General features: G+C 36.4%; 1 protein-coding gene across 1 annotated transcript in view; it reads left to right on the top strand.

Annotated features, from left to right (window-relative positions):
* LOC106133884 (bifunctional heparan sulfate N-deacetylase/N-sulfotransferase) overlaps positions 1 to 19997 on the top strand; it is a 102234-nt gene that overhangs the window by 57409 nt on the left and 24828 nt on the right. The window contains exons 3-7 of the mRNA XM_013333740.2: positions 963 to 1533; positions 5834 to 6025; positions 12742 to 12994; positions 14838 to 15000; positions 16641 to 16847. Of these exons, the coding sequence (XP_013189194.2) occupies positions 1337 to 1533; positions 5834 to 6025; positions 12742 to 12994; positions 14838 to 15000; positions 16641 to 16847 (1012 nt within the window). The 5' untranslated portion in view covers positions 963 to 1336. The remainder of the gene's footprint in view (positions 1 to 962; positions 1534 to 5833; positions 6026 to 12741; positions 12995 to 14837; positions 15001 to 16640; positions 16848 to 19997) is intronic.

Here is a 19997-nt window from a genome sequence, read left to right as displayed (position 1 = left end):
TCAAATTGTATAAAATCAGCGTAAAATAGTGAATGAATTACGTCGACTCCTGTTTCACCCCCAGAAATGTGATTGTGACTAGCCTTTATAAATTGTGGAAATTGGGCGTGGCGGGTCAGATCTGAAACAACGTTTCATTGTCCTTCAAAGCGGATCTCGCATTCATTACTTTAACTTTTTGATCAAATTTAATTCAGAATTTTGAGGATAGCTCTTCCAATTTCATGGTTGAATGGATTTGTTTCGGGCGGCAAAGAAGTGTTTCAATGTAAGCCTTCATTCGAATGAGTGGAAGGTTGGATTTAGGAGCGGCCGTCTGTGTTCGCGTCTCAGCGATCCCGATGGCCGCAAGATAAATCGATACATCGTTGAATAATTTATAATACCTAGTATTTTTATTAATTTCTTTGATACCAGCATCTTTATGTCAATAATAGTGTAGTATTAACAGACGAGCGTATTTTTATTGAAATCAACCGGAAATTTTGCTCAATCGAGAAAAATAAAGGTGTGTTTTTTATCATCCATTATACACACTAGATAAATACATTGTTGTCAATCAATGAATTTATTAATTAACCTAGTAGATGAGGTTAAATTGAACACGGTAATTAATTTATTATGCACCGTTCGGGATGGTGGTAAAATTTCTTGTTAATAAATTTAACCAAATAGCTTTCCAGTTTTGTAGTGTAATTGATTATATTGAATAAGTGTAACGCGTTTCTGCCAAAAAAGTATTAAGTTTATGTGGCGTTTCTTGCATTTCTAGTTTATGTTATAGGTTTCAGTCTCGATAGCATTCTCAACAATCTGTTAAAGATACCGTGCAAGTGATCTTTGACAAATTATTATAGATCCTTCTAGCCATTACATTCTGGAAAACGTTCAACCTAAGTAACACTTGCTATTTTCAAATTTAAACGTTAGCATGAATTAACCGTTATGTGTTTTTGTTTCAGATAACACCCATGAGCGCCAAAGACGGTGCTGAATCACCACATAGACGGATGCCGTGAGTCTATCACCGGCAGCGCAAGACGTCGCCGTGATGACCACAACCCGCCAACATGCGTCGGCGGCCATTTTAAACCGGATCCGGACGCGTTGCTCGGCTCGCGATGGCCGTCTGCGCTCACGCATCCCACCACCCTGCGCACGCGCGCATTCATACTCCCCAGCACTATGAAATGTGGAAACACGGCAAGTGGCGAAAGAAAACGTCACCACCAAGGACAAACGCGGCCGTTAGAGTGCCCAGATAGAGACTACAGTGATATCCATAGAGGCCTAAGTGTTACTGTTCTGTGTAAATATAGTGGTGTGTAGTTTAAGGATGGCGAGCGAGACGAGAGGGTCGCGCACGCCGCTGTTGGAATGCGGCGAGTACGCGCATCACAAGCCGTCGGCGCCGCGGTGCTGCTTCTGGCTAGCCAGCCACATCAATGTCAAGAAGTGCGTGTTCGGCATCATGCTGCTATCCGTCCTCACCAGCTTCTTCTATACGTATTACGTCACCGTGCCGTTCACTAGGTAAGAGTTAGACCATTTTTATATATTTTTGTTGTTGTGGCTTTATGCACATTTGTGTTTCATACTATGTATATATTTTTATGTATTTTAGAAGAGGCCGTGAAAACTCTAGGTCGAACTTCTACCAGCCCCTTCATTCATTAACATTGACAGAACATATTCCCATATTATTTTTTTAAAGAAAACCTATCACTAATATAAGTATTCCTTTCCTGAATTAAACTAGTAATTAGTTAATTCATTCATTGATACCTATTCGAGCCAATGGACTGAAATCCGAGGACGCCGAAAACTGGACCAAGTGGAGAGAGAAAAGTCGGAAGGCGGACCCCGAAACACTTCTGCAACCGGGAACACGCAGAGATAAGAGATTTCATTCATTCATTGACATTGCTGGTAATCATGTTCCGATTCGATACTCTCTGATGAATTTGGAAATCAAGTAGAGTAAGCTATATCAACGTTAAAGTTATAAATTAAAACATTGATATATTAAGCTTAATTAATTACGCAAGCTGGAAACATGCGTCATTTGCACAAAATCCAATTTATGGTAGAATCGAGAATATGAGTAGCCAGCACTTCAATGATGCGAATATGATAATGATATTGGCCCGTCCAGTTTTTATAATAACTATTGAGTAATGTAGGTTTGCTTTGTTTGACATATAACTTTATCACGTTCTTTTGATGAATTATTTGGTACCTTTTAGAATTCCATAAGCATTCAGGCTATTAAAGTAAAATCAATAAATCTTTACGCCGGTAAATTCAATAAAATTAAACGTCAAGTGGTAATCCATCGGTGGAACTAGACAGTTTGTATAATTACAGCGGACTTTGTCCCGAAAAACACTTTTCATCGTGGTTCTTGTTATCGTCAAATTTCAGTAAATTTTCGCTTGAGTTTTGAAATTCAATTTAGCTTTTCCACAAATTACGTTGTAATAACAATAATAATGACCGGACCACGCATTTATGTGGCCCATAGTGATAGAATAGAAACTATAAATAGTTAATTGTGATGAATACTTTTCTATCATTTTATTCAGTAAAACAAAAGTAGTATTCAGATACACGTGAAATTTTAGATATTTAGATTTAAGACACTAAAACTATACGATAAACGATTTTAATTTGCCTCACCATAGATACGCGGATATATGTTTTTGGCACTTTTCATAAATAAATTATGAAATATTTCAATAATTGTAAATTACCTGTAGGCTTTACTGACCGTACATATGTATTTGCTTGTGGGAGTGTTTTCTGTTCGAAGTACTTATGTTTAAACATGTCTCCGCGTAGACAGGTGTAAGGTGTTGTAATTGTTTGCTCAGTCTCGCCGTCGCCTTTATGTTCTACTTCCCGGTTCATATTAAACTATACGCGGATATTATATGAGATCCCTGTAGTGCTAATTTGAACCTTAAAAACAAAAACGTGGAATGTATGAATTTAATTCATGTCAAATATAGAGTTATCATTTGACATAGCGTGCATCTTTACTCCTTGAATTTCTTTACTTCAACCATAAACTTTATACTTAATCAAAGATTCCAACTGCGATACGCGATACAACAGCATAAATAATTTTATACCAATTGGATTCAATTATTAAACGTTCGAATTAAAATTTATATTATTTACATTAGAATCCCCCTCTAGTGTATCAAAAGTGTATTCCAGGATTGACATAAAATTGTTTAGGTCTTGCCCTTGAGTTTCAAAAGAACGGTCATGGGCTAAATTGTGTTACACTCTTATGTAAACCATTTCAGTTCGTTGGCACGGGGCTGCCGTCACTACATTCTATCTTAGGTGCAGGTCTGAGACAGTCACTGAACTCACGTACTAGTCTATATTGTGCTCATGTCAGGTATACGCTGTATAAATTTTCCCAATTTTATATGTTCACATATCAGTTAATGAACGTACTTATCATACGGCGAATATACTTCTCAATTTTACAAGAGTCTCGTAATTAATATTTTATCTCTGAACATTGTACCATACCATCTAATATAAGTACCTACTAGAGATCTTAGTCCATTATCCGGTGGTCTAAAAGTTCCGTATCCATAAAATTAGCAGTTAATAGGAAATTGCCCCGAAAGAATTAAAACGACCCAAGTTGATGCAGCGCAGTTGACGCTTTTCGTTTGCCCGCGCTTCACTTCGGAATTTGAACGATTCTCAGTAATTTATGACGTAATTTTGTGTAATTAGGCCAGATGTCGTGTAGTTAAAGCGATAATATTTTATTTTATCGGCTTAAAATTACGCTTCGGAGATGAGCGGGCGTTAAGTTTTGCAGACTCAGTGAATTTATAGCGAAACTTGTGTTCTGGCTAATTAATGGAAGCTGCTTCGTGAACGCGTAGAAAACTCGTTGATTTAATGGCGTATTGTTTTATGAACATTTATCTTCAACTGCTCCTGGGTTCGTAAATTAATTATCTCTATTTGCTTATAAATTGCTAATAGTTTCCATAAATATTCATTGCCCCATTTGCATTTTCAACTGAAGGTTTTTATATATTTGATAGTAAACAATTTATTTAACATCTGTGTTTTAGAAAAAGATTTCATCGAATATTATGATATTATCTAATGTTGTCATGGGAATATTAAGTATATATCAATTGAAAATTAATGAAAATCGGTGCAGCGTTAAACCGTAAAAACAAACATTAAGATAATAGATACGACTTTCCCATTAAAAAATATTATTATAAGAGGCTGGAGCAAATTAATTACTGACGGCCTCTGTGGCGCAGCGGTAGTGCGCTTGTCTGTGTCACCGGAGGTCCCGGGTTCGAATCCCGGCCAGGGCATGATGAGAAACGAACTTTCTCTGATTGGCCTGGGTCTTGGATGTTTATCTATATACGTATTTATTATAAAATATAGTATCGTTGAGTTAGTGTCTCGTAACACAAGTTTCGAACTTACATCGAGGCTAACTCAATCTGTGTAATTTGTCCCAAAAAAAAAAAAAAAAATTAAACATGCAGCATTACCTAAAAATATGGGTATAAAGTACGTAGGCTTTAATTTTTTCTGAAGTTTCAATTTCAAATTTCAACCAAGGCGTGGTTTCCCTTAAGCAAAAAGACCACAAGTCTCATCTCACAGGATCCCAGCGGCCGCCCGTGGATAAATAATTCCGCAAATTCCGCCTTTATTTATTTTACGCTATAGAGATAAACCTTAATGGTTCTTTGATGTGGTTTCAAGTTGGAACGCGGCCTTAACTTTGGCAGTGTTTGATTGATTTTCTTCTGAATTTCACAGCGATAGATAACATGGTAGTGAATCCTTATTTAATTTTAATTAACGTCTTACCTGATTGATCGAAATTAATATAGATGTACATATCTAATTTGCTTCTGGGTCTTCTTTTTAAATTTAATTTAGGTAGTAGGTAATAATTATGGTTATCGCATAATTATGATGATTGAAGAAATGTTTACCTAAATGTCTTCTCCATCTGAAAATTTATATAAATACATTTTATGATACATTCGGATCACGACAAACCGCACATTGGCAGTTTTTGAGCGATATTATGTAATGCATGCTCTCTTAAAGCTTCAGTCATACGAATCCGGGGAGGTTAGCTAGCTATGTAAGTATATACACTAGTAATATACACCTACACCAGTTTTAATACTTTTAAGTCCTAGGACAACGACTTTTTTCGTTCAGCAAACAATTGTCAAGTAGTATAAGTGGTAAGTAGTAATAGCAAACATGTTCATACCTATATCAATATCAAATGAAAAAATAATATTATTAGTCGTCCCATAAATCCAGAAAGTAGAAGGTAAACAGTGTTAAAAGCAACTTCGAAGCTTATGAACGTTTATGGAGTTTTAAAAGTCAGAACAATACCTCCCTTACCTCAAACCATACTAAACAAAACAACCTTTATATTATAGCTCAGCTATTGACTGACTGACTGACTTATAAAACACATGAAAAATTAAATGACAGAATTTCTGTTGGAAAAAAAACTGTGAACTTAGCATTAATAGTATAAAATAAGTATAAGGTAGCACTCGGTCTTTCTGCTTCTTGTCTCTTCTGTTATTAAGCAAATTAAAAATATATCATAAAGAATGTCGGGCCAGGTCTCTCGTCGTGTAGTTAAGTATTAATACGAACAAGTACAGATAAATATACTTCAAAATGTTTACTTTCAATTGAAGCAGGATACAATTTTCTCACACTAATCGTCAAACACATGACCAAAGATTCTTCTTCGAATATAACTTATATTTTTTAATTTTTGCAGCCTCGTGTGGCGAGACCGCGTACCGCGTCCGCTGTCACAGTGTTCGTTACTCGCGTCGCAGCAACAAGCGGCGCGCGACCATCGCTCCGACGCGCGACTTCGCATCGACGCGAAGGTGTTGGTCATTGTGGAGTCGGCATACTCGCGACTAGGACGCGACATCGCCGAGCTTCTTGTCGCCAACCGTATACGGTGAGAGTACAGTAATTATAGCCTCGCTTTTGATGTAGCTTTGTCGCAGCAACATATGGCACGCGACTTCACGTCGACGCAAAGGATCATAGTGGAGTCTGCATACTATCAACTAGAAAGCGACATCTGAGATTTCTGTTTTGTCTCATCGTTTTATCCGATAAATAGTCTCAGTCGCAGAAGTATTTGGTCATTGTATAGTAAAATCTGCATATCCGAGCGAGTATGCAGACTCGGAGATAGTTTTCAAGCAATTAAGTTATTTCTTAGCTTTCATTGGAGCATTTTTCTTATTTGAATTAAATATCTAAAAGTCGTTTTTGTCCCTTGATTTCATCATGCTTTGAGGTGAACTGTTATCTTATGAGAAATTTGTCAATTATTCAAGTATTTTTCACTAGGTTACAATAAATGCTTAACCAGTTTCAAGTGACTGCGACCAAATTTTCCTTTTTAGTTATAAATTAATTATGAATTCCAGACGGGTTCGAAAGTTTCTCCCCATTACTAAACAGAAAATGATTGTAATTTTAATGCCACCCTTGCGAATTTTGAAATATCTTTAGCATAATAACAACCTTATCTTTAATACTAAAAATGTTACTTTATTGATGTTTTTTCTACAAATACGTCAAAGCTTAGTTTAGCTTCATATTATTTATTACATCGCACCTCCAATTTATTTATCCAGACAGACAATTTAACAGCTTGTTATTTCACTTGAACAGAAATGCAATAATTGAATAATAAATAATATAATTGAAGTAAAGACAAAAAAATTACAAGCCTTTTTCAGTGAATGAATAAGAGAAGTGACGTTGATGTAATTGAATTATCACGCAACAAAAACTAATAAATACGTAATGAAAAAGGATCGATTTCAAATGAAAACGAAAGTGAGTGTTACGCTCTGCTGTAAGAGTGTAGACACGCCACACACATACCAATGTGATGAACGATCACGAACATTATTTTTTTATATTCATCGTACTGTATCTTGCCGTATGGTTCCACGGACTTTGGAATACGACCACTTCATAATCATAATCATTTATTCCTTGAATATTGTTACATTACAGGCTGAATTATTAATTACTTCACATGGATGTCTTAAAAGGAGACTAAGCGAAAGGTTAATAAACTATGGATTTTTGTAATTCCCCGCAAGGTTATATGTATGTATGCAAAGATCTTATAGTTCTCGACTCCACTAAGGGTTTTTTAACAGGCAGATAAAAGTTATACCTGAAAGTGTAATGTTAGTAGTGGAACGTTAATTTTTTTGCCCATATTGTATATTTAAATAAAAACAAGCTCTGCAGATCTTATTTGTGTTTTTCACTGTAAAGATCTTATAGTGTCTCAAATAAAGTTTTTTTTTCTCATTTATTATTTATTCTTATTAACGTATCTAATAGCACAAAGCGTGTGTTCACCGCATTGGCACATTAGTTGCAGAATTGTTATGAAAATACATTTTCACTGTTACAAAAGTTGATCACTTTAACTTCAAATAAGTAAAAGTCAAAATTCGTAAAGTCGCTTAAAATTAGTTCAAATATTTACCAGCTCCCTCGGCTGAAGACTATTATGGAGACTTTGTTTTTGTTTATTTTCCTCGTTCTGCCCTGTTCGGGCGATCGGTCCCGTTGACAGCTAATATGCGGATGAATTGATGTACTGCCTCTCGGAAAAGGATCGAGGGAGAAACCTCATCTACGCAGACTACACAGGTTGCCGATATATTTTCGTCGAAAATGGTAGTGTAAAGATTTTTAACATTTTAGAATTTGTTAGGCACGTCACGTAGACTTGAGTGTAACCATGTTTTACTGCTAAACAGGTTTAATGATAACTTTTTCTTGTTACATGGATTATATGTTGCTTCCAGTTATTCTTCTTCAACCAATAAAAACTAAATGGGAATCTAGATTCAGAGACGTAGACTTTCCTTCGGGTTATAGACATAGCAAAATATCACGTCTTTATCTCTTGCACACAGAGCTAATAGTCACATACTCAAAGGCCACGTTTAGCTTTATGACTCAATGATGGATGAAACCCAACCAATAAAGGCAATAGATTTGTAAATACAATTTTATTCCTGTCAATTTAACTAAAACAAAGTTTAAAAAAAATAAACCATCATACACTGACAACCCTTTCCATAGTCCCATTTGCGCGGCGTACTATACTCGCGTATATTATGTGTCCCGTCCGTCGCATCTCCCGTCATGGGAGACTTTTTGCACGGTCCCGGTTAAAAATCGGTTTCCTCTCGGCCGCCAGTCAACTACGGCACTCTGTTCATGAAATGTTTGACGACTCCGGAATTAGTTTATATTTTTTGCCGGAGCTCTTATGATGGCTTTGAGTTTTCGTTCTGTTAACTACAGTAATCAAGTTCGTATGATGTGTTAATAGATTGTGTACGTTTAAAAAATAAGAGTTTGTATTCCATATTCGATTCAGTTCAGATGTAAACTTCTTAAGGGTAAGTAATATTTATAACCGAAATTAAATAGAAAGATTTTCTGATTGACGACTGCACTATTTATTTACGAAAGCAGCCACTGTTTATTTAGTCTATTGTGCTTACTGATTTTACGTGTCTTTCGTTTCTTTATTAAGTGTTCCGACAAAAATCGTTTACAGATTGGGGTCCCGATGTACCTCGGCGATTACTGAGGGCAGATAAGTATCATAAAGTGGAAAGTTAACACAGTAATTGAGTTTAATTTGCGAAACAGAGAGGGGTCTGTGCCCGTCCCATAAGTGGCAGGAGTGCAATTGTAGTAACGTGATTTACAAATACGTATTACCTTTTTTGTTAATTTCTATCTTATTTCGATGACGTACTTCATAGAATTAGTGTATAAGTTGATAAACAAACACATTTATAACGTTGAACTAAAAGATAACTACTATTCAAAATTCTGTACCATTAGCATGATTTATTTTCAACCGAAAAGAATTCATTAATCTATTACTACCTATATAGACTTATTCTTGCAATAACATAATACTTACGTGTTTACACAACCTTTTATGGCACATTAACATCTCGTTTGATCTAGAAATTGGATTTACTTGTTCACGCTTAGGGCTTCCCACAGCAATTTGATACGTAATTTAAATAGAGACTCATAGCATCAGTGAATTCGCTTATTTATTGTTTCAGTTTGTCTGAAAAGACTGACTTGTTTTCAACAAGAGTCTGTTTTCTCTTTCTTCTTCATGTAATTTTTACGAGTTTTATGTCACTCTCTACCGCAATGCGTCTCCCATCGCCATTCGCAATTAGGCCAGGGATCTTCCATCAAAAGGAAGCTCATATAAATATTTATCTGTTTATCGATCCGTTTTCAAATTCAAAAGCGCATTAGTTCGCATTGTTACTCAACACTCGCAAATTTCATAATGCAATGCGGTTTAATTAGCGGATAATTTAATAACAACCATAAGCTTTCGTAGCGAGCGGGAAATGTAAACTTAATTAAATATAAAGCAAGGTGTAAGGTGACAGCGAGCCGCGGGCGCCTCCGCCTCGTCGCAGACTCGTTGCGGTGACAGTTAGTTAGTTAGTAGTGCCATTAGGCGCCTCGCGGCATCCCCCTATCTCGCCTGGTTCTCCATTAATGCTCGTTTGTGTCAAAACGACTTAATTACTCGACATTAATTCGTTCGTTCTGACATAGTTTCCTTATATACTCTCGATTACTATTCACATTCTCTGCACAATAAAACCAATTCGGTTTCGGTTACAGTTGTAAATGCCATAGTCAGTTATATTTTGTTTATATTTTTCCTAGTGCCATATCCATATGTAATTTTCAACACCTGGAGAATTTTTCGGAATACCCACGGCGGCCACACCTAGATGTTTTGTTGTCAGATTCTAAAATCCACTTGACCCTTTGTGATGTAAACGTGGCACCGTTTATTGCTCCCGCCTGTCGTAAACTCGGCTTTATAGTGGCACGAGAGGGCAAATCGCTTTTTTAATAGAGCACTAATGGATATTCTGTTGCCCAATGCCCCAGAGGCAACTCTCTGATAGACCCTTCATCCCCCATCAACATTCGTTTTGCTCGAATTTAACTGACACTCCAATTTAACCTTTGTATTTGTAACTAACAAAATTAATGTTAGTGTAATCTTACTTATTTATACTATGTTAATTATTATCGGCAAATGTATTTCAAATGTTATCAACTGTTTATTTGGCCTACTCCACTTAAAACTCAGTTGGCAAGTCGAGTATCTTGGCAAACTTGTCCTTAATACATTCTGTACTGCCAGAGAGTAGTTGTGTCAGTCGTTAGTTTAGTTAGTCGTAGTTGGAAGACATTCCTGCTATCATTAGGTACCTACTACCTACTGCCTGTTTCACTTCAACGCTTTACTTGATATAACAAATTTGCAATTAACAAATTTATTATTACACTTATTCCCTAGTTTTCTAACCTTTCCCTTAGTCGCCTTTTGCGACGTCCATGTGAAAGATACAGAACTAAACGTGGCCTGGTCTATCCTATCTATTCAGTTGACTTAAATGTTAACCTACAGATTCGTGCACATGCAAAACCATCGAAGTTTGATATCGTGCAAGATGAATAACACCGAAGATTAACTTAAAAGACACATAACTGCAATTATCAGAAAGGTCGACAGGGCACAGAGTCGCATGGCGCGACTTTATCCTCCTTATTGAATTGCCTCACGTCCCCTTATTGCGAATTAGCCTCCCATTCGGTTCACGGTTCAAAATAGGCAGTTTCGCATGCTCTAATTTAAACCGAACCAAACGCTTTCCCAGTTAATGGCAGGACACTAATTAGGTAATTTGAAACATGTTAGCACTGGCCAAACGGCCGATTGCCTACTCGTTTTATGAAACAGCACAAACAAATTATTTTCATGACGGTAACTTCAGCCTCTGTCCGTTATCGATAGACCGTCCAATTTGGTTGGATATGAGGAAAGCTATACGAAGTTTCCTACGAGTAGACATGCATTAGAGGGAGCGAACCAGTGCAGCGCGAGTAGATAAATGCTATTTGCGAGTTGCCGTTCGGTAGTTCGCTTCGGTCTCTAGTGCTCTCGGCCTGCCAAATTGAAACGAGCCTTAACTGGAGCAAAATGATCGGCCGAATCTCGATCCTACCATACCACTTACATGACATAATTTTTTCGCCAACGGCCCAATTTTCTTATAGATGACTTGTTGTTAACAAAGCGATATTAGCCTCGGATGTTCCTGCGATCTTTTAATTTTGTTCGATACATTGAATTGAGACGTAGGTACTCACCTTAAAGCAAATGTTTGAACATTTTAAATTTTCGATATTGCCAATCAAGCCCCGTCGTTGGTTTGTCTTAGTAACTGAGGTTATGGCTTCTATTTAAATGGAACAATTTTATGACAAGGGTCGACCATCATTTTCTTGATTAGTATTTGTTTAAGGGTATTACTGTGCCGTTGTTTATAAAGGTGAATTGACGGAAAAGTTTATATTGCTTCATTATACCTTTAGAAATAACAGTCGCTTGACTGTTTAAGCTACCTTTTCGATTTCACGAATTCGCCTGAGAATTGTATCCAGGATTTATGCAAAAACGTGCACGTACGTACAAACTATACACAATCCGTGCTTAGTTTCTAAACGTCGTATCGCCAGCGACCTCTTTGCCGTGGTATTGATCTTCGCAACAAATGCGCAGAAACAAAACTTCAGTACGTATTCTTTGCAGAAATAATCAGTTTTCTCGGTGCACAGTTTGAATTTTATATCAATCCAATTTGTATCGGTTGTTCCTAGGAAATATGGTTCAATCGACTTTTGCATTTGAGATTGCGGAGACGTTAATTTTATTAATATCGTATTTTAAAAATCACGCTTAGCAGTTCAACACGTTAGTTATAGATTAACGAAGTAAGGACGGTAACCAAAAATACACTTCGTACGAGTATTATAAGCGTGATTATAAGCACAAAATACTGTCAGTTTCTTTGAATTTTTTTCTACTTAAAGGTATCCTTTTAATATATGAAGCATCCACTGAAATTCCCTCGCAGAATTGTGTTAAATTAGTGCTATCAAATCTAGTTTTTTTCTGTACAAGTAACATATTTTTACAGCGAAAAAGTTTATGGTAAATTCGAAAAAGAGTCATTTAGTTCAGAAATGATCAAATCTAGTAGAAGCTACGAGTACCACGAATATACTATGGACTTGAAGAAAGTAGATCATTATTCACAATTCATTCTCTATACCATCGTGTTGTTAATTTGATTAGTAGTCATTTAAATTTATTTGCGGATAAGTATTTGAAAAGGTTAAATCCGTCTGACTGTTCCGGGCCTAGATCCAATTTTGAATAGCATGACTATCGGCTCCTTTGAACTGGTGCTAAATTTATTTGGAAACGTCGCCGGCCGTGTCGCATTAATTCTTTAACGTCAACCTGGAAGCCGAAAGCGATGGCGTGTCCCAATTTCAATGGTAAATAATGTCGTTAAATTTATTATTATGCAAATAAAGAAAATAATTGAAACCGCGCCGGCATTCAATACTCGTATCATGGAATATTCCGATTGTGACGGTTTATGCTGTAAATAATTTTGGATAGACTTTATCCGTTATAAATCAGGCAGTATTTGCATTGACTTTCAAACTTGTGCGTTTTTAATGTTTTATTTTTTCTTTAAACAGGTACAAGGTGGAGGTGGCAGGCAAGAGTTTGCCCGTTCTCACCACTTTGGACAAGGGGCGCTACGGCGTTATCGTCTTCGAATCGCTGTCCAAATATGCGAACATGGACAAGTGGAACCGAGAACTCCTGGACAAATACTGTCGGGAATACTCAGTGGGCGTCGTGGGATTTGCCACGCCTGGAGAAGAAACTCTTGTCGGCGCACAGCTCAAAGGATTTCCACTCTTCATGCATACCAACTTAAGATTGAAGGTAAATAGGTTGAAAGAAAGAAAGAAAGAAAAAAAAAAAAATTTGGGATATTTGTATATATCCAATATCTTCCTGTCTGTACCTGATTCCGGAATATTTTTATACGAATTAGGATAAGAACTGGTTGCTGAACTGATACAATATACTGAATAAATAATAGTTCAATGGACTAAAGAGATAATATTGATATCATATCACATTAAATGTATTTTGATCACAGATTTGACAGTTTTATAAATATGATACTAGTAATCTTATCCTGTTATAAATGAGTAAGATCTTTTTATTATTTTACTTGTTTCAATTCAGTTTTATAATATTTTCAACATAGTGCTTTATTTTGGTTATAACAAGAATAATAAATAATAATAATAGGGTTCAAATGCTGGAAATTGAAACATTGACTTAACGCTGTCGCCCGCCTGCTTGAAAGTGACAAGGTATCAAGTTTAACGATGATGGATTTTAAATATCCTGTCAAAATTGTTAAACGACACAAGTTTACAATTTCACGTCAGCTATTTTTAAATACCCGCCCATGTCTCGACGGCAGAGAAATGGTTACAAATCGACTTGAATTTTTTGTGTTATAAAAATAGTAGCCCGCTGAAAATGGAACATGTTTCCCACACATATCTCGATCATCACGACACGATAACAATTTGATAGCAAAGTTTTTTATTCTATAACTTTTACAGTTTATTTTAATGAAATGTTAAAACATCAATATTACCCGCATTTACATTACTGTGATGACATACGCAGGTATAAAAAAGACAAGATATATTGATTATAAGTTTTTATTGGTTATAAATTAACTGTTTATTTAAGAGCCACAGGTGTACGGAAAAAAATAACATTGCCGATTACCGCAGTTCCGGAGAACAGCACAATTAATTAGTGCCGTGTGGTTCCCGGCACCAATACAAAAAAGAATAGGACCACTCCATCTCTTTCCCATGGATGTCGTAAAAGGCGACTAAGGGATAGGCTTACAAACTTGGGATTCTTTTTTTCGGCGATGGGCTAGCAACCTGTCACTATTTGAATCTCAATTCTATCATTAAGCCAAACAGCTGAACGTGGCCATTCAGTCTTTTCAAGACTGTTGGCTCTGTCTACCGTGCAAGGTATATAGACGTGACCATATGTATGTATGTAATTAGTTTTTTGCATTATCTCCTTTGTCGATATAAGTGTTGTAAATTGGGGTATTTTTACTCAAATATAAAATTAACGGAATACAGGATCACGTAAGGATGTGTTAAAGTTTTTTTAACATTCGCCTTCCGGGCTTTTAAAGCTGTACACAAACTTTTGCAGGAAGAATATTAAGTTTGTTTAATTTTCTTTAAGGAAAATATAAAGAAAGCCCGGTAAATATAAAAATAAGGTCATGTCTGCTCAACAGCGCCAGGGTACTCAAGATTGATAATTCAATTGTTATACAAAGTGATACCTATTTAGATATAGAAAATAATATTTCATTATTATAGCTGAAAACCTTTATATTCCATCTATCTAACGTTTAGGTCACATCGATTTTCGATAATTCGCCATGGGATGAATCTTTCATTTATTTAGTCAGGACTTATTCATAGTTCAAGTCCTTTTCAACAGACATTATATGTATACTTTCACGAATTTATGATATGTTGTTTTAATTGTTTTTCTTAATTTTAAGACGCATTTTGAAAACTCCAACCAATATCATTTAAATCTTTAGATCAGAATGATAAGACCATGTTACAATTTCTGTGCTCAAAACACACATAGCGGAACGGGTCAGAATGGCCAATCTTTGTATTTAATCTGAAAAATACTAATGGTTTCATTTGTTCAGGATGCAACACTGAATCCTGCGTCGCCTGTGTTGCGACTGGCCCGCGCCGGTGAGACGGCTTGGGGAGCGCTACCCGGTGATCATTGGACAGTCTTCCGAGCCAACAGTTCCACGTACGAACCCGTAGCGTGGGCGCTTCGACAAGACGACTACGCTTCTACAGGTGACATATAATTGAAGCCTTACGTAATTCGTATTCGTCTTTTTTCATTTAAAATGAGTATTTGCCAATGGAGTTACGTAAATGTCCACCATTCTTCTTTTTTTTTTGTATTAAAACAATAACAGTAAATATATTCAAAATGTATTCAAATTTTAAATCGCATACTGTGTTTCTTAAAGAAATTTAAGGTATTTGCTATTCCTACATCATTTAAAAGTTGGCGCCATTGACGTTAGCTCAAATATTTACAGCAGTGTATCTTCCCCTATCAATATCCTCGTCATTACTCCTACTCACAATAAGTGGAAGTTTAAGAAAATCAATTAATAATATAATTACGTATGTCGATAAAGTGAGTTTTAATTATGGATCCTCACTTATATAAAATTGTTTCCTCTTGTTTCCATTACATTTTTGTACAAAATGAAATGTTAATAAAAATAATCTTATTAGCTCTGGAGCAAGTTTCGCATTACCTGCGTTGTTATTTTATAAAAGTTTCTTTTTATTTTACGGTCGTAAAATACAGGTGGGCCCAACAAAATATGCTAGCGTGTTTTTGGTTCCCATTAGGCAAAGAACCCTTTTAGCAATGTCCTCTTGTTTTGGGTTCGCTCCAAAATTAGTGAACCTCAGCTGAACGGCCTTTGCCGTGAAATGGAAATGCTCCGCGTTGAAAAGGAATATTCTCCGTGCTAACGCGCTGACACAAAGTACAGCGTTTGCTCGTTACGTCGAAATTTTCAAATTTGAACCGAAACGTCATCGAATTTCACCCATTAAGGGCGAGATCATTTTAATATTTATTATGTATGCCGTTGAAATTTCAGGGTTGGGAAAAATGGTGCATATTTTAATAAGCATGTTAAAATTTTTCATAATTTTTCTCTATTTGTAATTGTTTGTTTAGTTAATTTCACAATTTCACATACCGTAGAAAAATAGTTTCATTTTAACTTCGCATTTTAAACGTTTATACTACAACCGATTCATCCATCATTAAATCTAAATCCATAGGAAACGAAGGTTCTAAGAAGTGACTTGCTAGTTTGTGACATCCCTACTAGTTTCGGGAACCGGCGTGTTTGCGCACGTTCTCCGAAATACCGCGAACTAATTAGGGAATGCAGGTCGTGAGTTATATTAATTAGCGATATCGGAAACTATCATTAGGCCGCCAGTAACCATTGTGTTTAGTTTTACTGCCTATTGTAATTTGGAAGGTTTGCCGTGTAACTCTCACGTGTCATTAGCTAATTTTAAAGTGTTCAAGTTAAATGTATTGCATTGGTTATTTCACCTTAAAATACTAAAATTTACACAATTCACATTAGAATTGTTTTGCAAAAGTTAAAAAGGGGTGAGATTATTTTCTACACGTCTAAACGCTTTTAAAACGTTCAGTCTTTACTATCTGTGACTCTCCATGTGATAAAATGGGTACCACAGGCCACCGCTAGGTAGAAAATAAATATAACTACGAGTACATACGGGACATTTAACATGAGTTAGCCTCGAAGTAAGTTCGAGAATTTTGTAACATGTAATAGAACTACTTCTACTGTTAATAATGTTTAATAATTTTTTACTTGTGTTTAGAGAACAAAAACAATGTGTTTGAACCAAAATATCGTCCGCAGAAGAACATACACCCCTAGCCACCGTGATGCAAGACCACGGTCGTTTGGACGGCGTGCAAAGAGTCCTGTTCGGGTCGGGCCTTCAGTTCTGGCTGCACCGGCTTTTGTTCCTCGACGCGTTGAGCTACCTCAGCCATGGACAACTCAGCCTGAGCTTGGAGAGGTGGATTCTTGTGGATATTGACGACATCTTCGTGGGGGAAAGAGGTATGAAACCTAGACTTATTTTACTTATAGATCTTTCATCTAACATTTTCGACCCTAATTAGGTTGCCGATCATAAGAGGAAGCGCCTATTTATAGTACTTTAATTTTAGTGAAGGAAACTGTGAGTAGACCTTATCGTACATGTTGCCTATCTATTTTAGGGAGCGTACTAATTTTCACCAAGAACGGAATTTTTTCCACTTGTCACCAAGAACGGCTCCCTACGTTCAAATGTATTTTGAAAACAAGATGTTTCTTTCATATAAATAGGTAACGTAACTATCACGCATTCAAAATATCAAATTCAAAATATGCATAAAATCTTCATGTAATGACATTCAAACTATTAAAACTTATCCTTTTGATATTGCAACGTAACTTTCCGCTGGGCATTGATAATGCTTCATTACTACTTGGTCCGACAGATTAATCTCTGACCAGCGGGATAACAGTCACCTGGAAACAGGAGTAATGAATAAACTTTAAACGGTTCATTAAACTATTAAGCTCGGACTACATTGAGCGACACGACATGAGACATCTAGACTATTAATTTTAATTGAACCGGGCTGATCCGCGCGCATACTTTTTACTACGCTTTTATTATAACTTGCTCTTGACCTATATTAATTTCGCGCACGTCGTTGATGTAGTTTATGAATGGAAATAAGATTTTTAAAATTAAAAGAAATATAAAAGTCCAATGAAATATTTTTTACTGAGTTTTGACAAAACTCATAGAACAAATGTCGCTGTATATGATGTCAACTATCAAGCCTCGCCTTGCGAGCTTGTTGATTGTGTACTAGCAACGCTGTATATTCCATAGTACATATGTATTGTTTAGTTTCTTAAGCATTGCGTCGTGTCGGTCAGTGCGTTTAGACCTTTATAATGACCTGAAAACCCGCGTAATGAATAAACTTTGAACGGTTCATTTAACTTTAAATCGGGTGCTATTTTGACGGCGCGGCTGACTCTGCATGAAACGCGGATGACAGTTGCATCCGACAGACGTCGGGCTCAAAATTTTAATCTCTGAAGTGTATAAATTCTGCTCTTAATAACCTGTTACATATTTATATACTTACTAGAGAAATGCTTCCAGGTCATAAAAATTTTTCATGCATTCATACATAAATACATAAAAATTACACAGCTTTCACAATGGGGACGGCAGAGACTATTAATTCCTAATTTTTTCTAAATTCCTTGCTCTTTCCGACTTAATGTAAGATCGGCGCAGTAAGTTAGCTGTTTTATTAGTAACGCAAATTAAATGAGTGTAGGTCGCAGTTGATATAAATCCATCACTTCATCTATTTCTGTTCAGTGTTCCAATCCGGTCTCGTTAAAATATACAGAGATATTTGATCTTCCGACTCGATTTTATAGCGTTACTTCTTCGTAATCCGGCGGCAATCATTTATCATCGCGTCTGTCTGAAGACAATAACGAAAACCTAGAAGTGTTACTATGGCAATTTTTTTATCTTGTTAGAAGTGTTTACACATACGTTGGAAATCAAAAGATTGAATCCGAGGAAACACGATATATTGGAATCAATGCAGCGAACTGATGGAAATTATATTGGAAGCAATGCTGCAAATCTGAGGAATCATGATGTATTGGAATCAAGACTGCGAATTCGAGAAAACATTATGTATTGGAATTAATACTGCGAACTACTAGAGGTCATTTTGTAATTAATGCTGCAAACCTGAGGACACACAACAAATTGGAATCAAGAGCATGAATTCGAGAAAACATGATGTACTAGAGTTAATACTGCGAACTGACAGATATCATATTGGAACCGGAGGAAACAGGAGGCATTGGAGGCGAAAATGAGATCTGGAAAAATACGGTAAGAGAATATGCGGACGGCATTGAAACTAGGGCGGTGAACTAGAGGAAATAACATCGGAATCAATGCTACTAATTGGAGAAATACGACGTATAGGGTCCAATGCTGCATCTGGAAGTGCACATACAAGAGACACGACAGAAACAACACTACAAGCTGAATCAACACCTCAAACTGGAAGAACTCATATTGGACACAACGCGGCCAACTTAAGAGAAAGTCACAGGCAAATTTGGATGACAAGAATAAAGGCTTGAAGATGGCGCAAGAAATGACTTGGCGAGTGCAGATCTGAAACAGCCGACCGAACCGAACCACAAAAACTATCAAAACGGGGATAATATTCCTACATAATTTATTAAGAAGGCCTCATGAAATCCTACACTACATATTCTTCAGAATGGGCAGACATCGCGACAAATAACAAAATTCATCACAGCAGCATGAGATTCCTACGAAATAAATGAAACTGACAAAGAACCATTAAAAGAAGAATTAGAAAATAAGAAAGAAGGAAAGACGCAACACATCAACGCTCTCCTCCGTCGCAATACCCGTCTTCCTCAATTCCTATATTGGCTATAGGCTGTATAGTCGGTCGATTGTGGTCGACTGGTTGCGGCTGGTCGGCCTTCCTCTCCCATCCCTGAGCGTGTCACTCCGTATAAAATCTGTGCCCCCTGGTGTATCCAGCTAGACTGGGTCAGGCTTTGCTTGGCTGGGTGTGGTACCAATGTTCATGTTCATGTTAGAAGTGTTTACACATACGTGCCATGCGTTTTAGGCAAAGTCATTAATGGTCCATATTATTTTTTCTGTAAATGTTTTGAGAGACGACTAAGCATCAAAGCACAAAGAATTGAGTACTAAAATCAAATATCTTGTAACTGCTGAGCAAATTCTGAAAATTTAATGCAATAAAACCGGAAAACCCATGACCCATAATGTGGTAACTACATTCTAAAAAGTGTATTTTCTGTAATCTCACTGATTAGTGTAGAAGATTTAAATATAAACATTTTCTTCTTTCGTAACCGTTCATCCATTATATCTTCTACGTACAAAATATTCTTATTCAACACTAAGTATTTGCTTATTAAGAAGCTGCTATTTGCATCATATCATCATTAAGGGGTAGGCTTATATACTTGGGATTCCTCTTTTAGGCGATGGGCTAGCAACCTGTCACTATTTGAATCTCAATTCTATCTTAAAGCAAAATAGCTGAACGTGGCCTATCAGTCTTTTCAAGACTGTTTGCTCTGTCTACCCCGCAAGGGATA

Source organism: Amyelois transitella, chromosome 7 (assembly GCF_032362555.1).
Source record: "Amyelois transitella isolate CPQ chromosome 7, ilAmyTran1.1, whole genome shotgun sequence".
NCBI lineage: Eukaryota > Metazoa > Arthropoda > Insecta > Lepidoptera > Pyralidae > Amyelois > Amyelois transitella.
The sequence above is the reverse complement of the archived record's forward strand: the minus strand, read 5'-3'. Positions and strand labels throughout refer to the sequence as shown.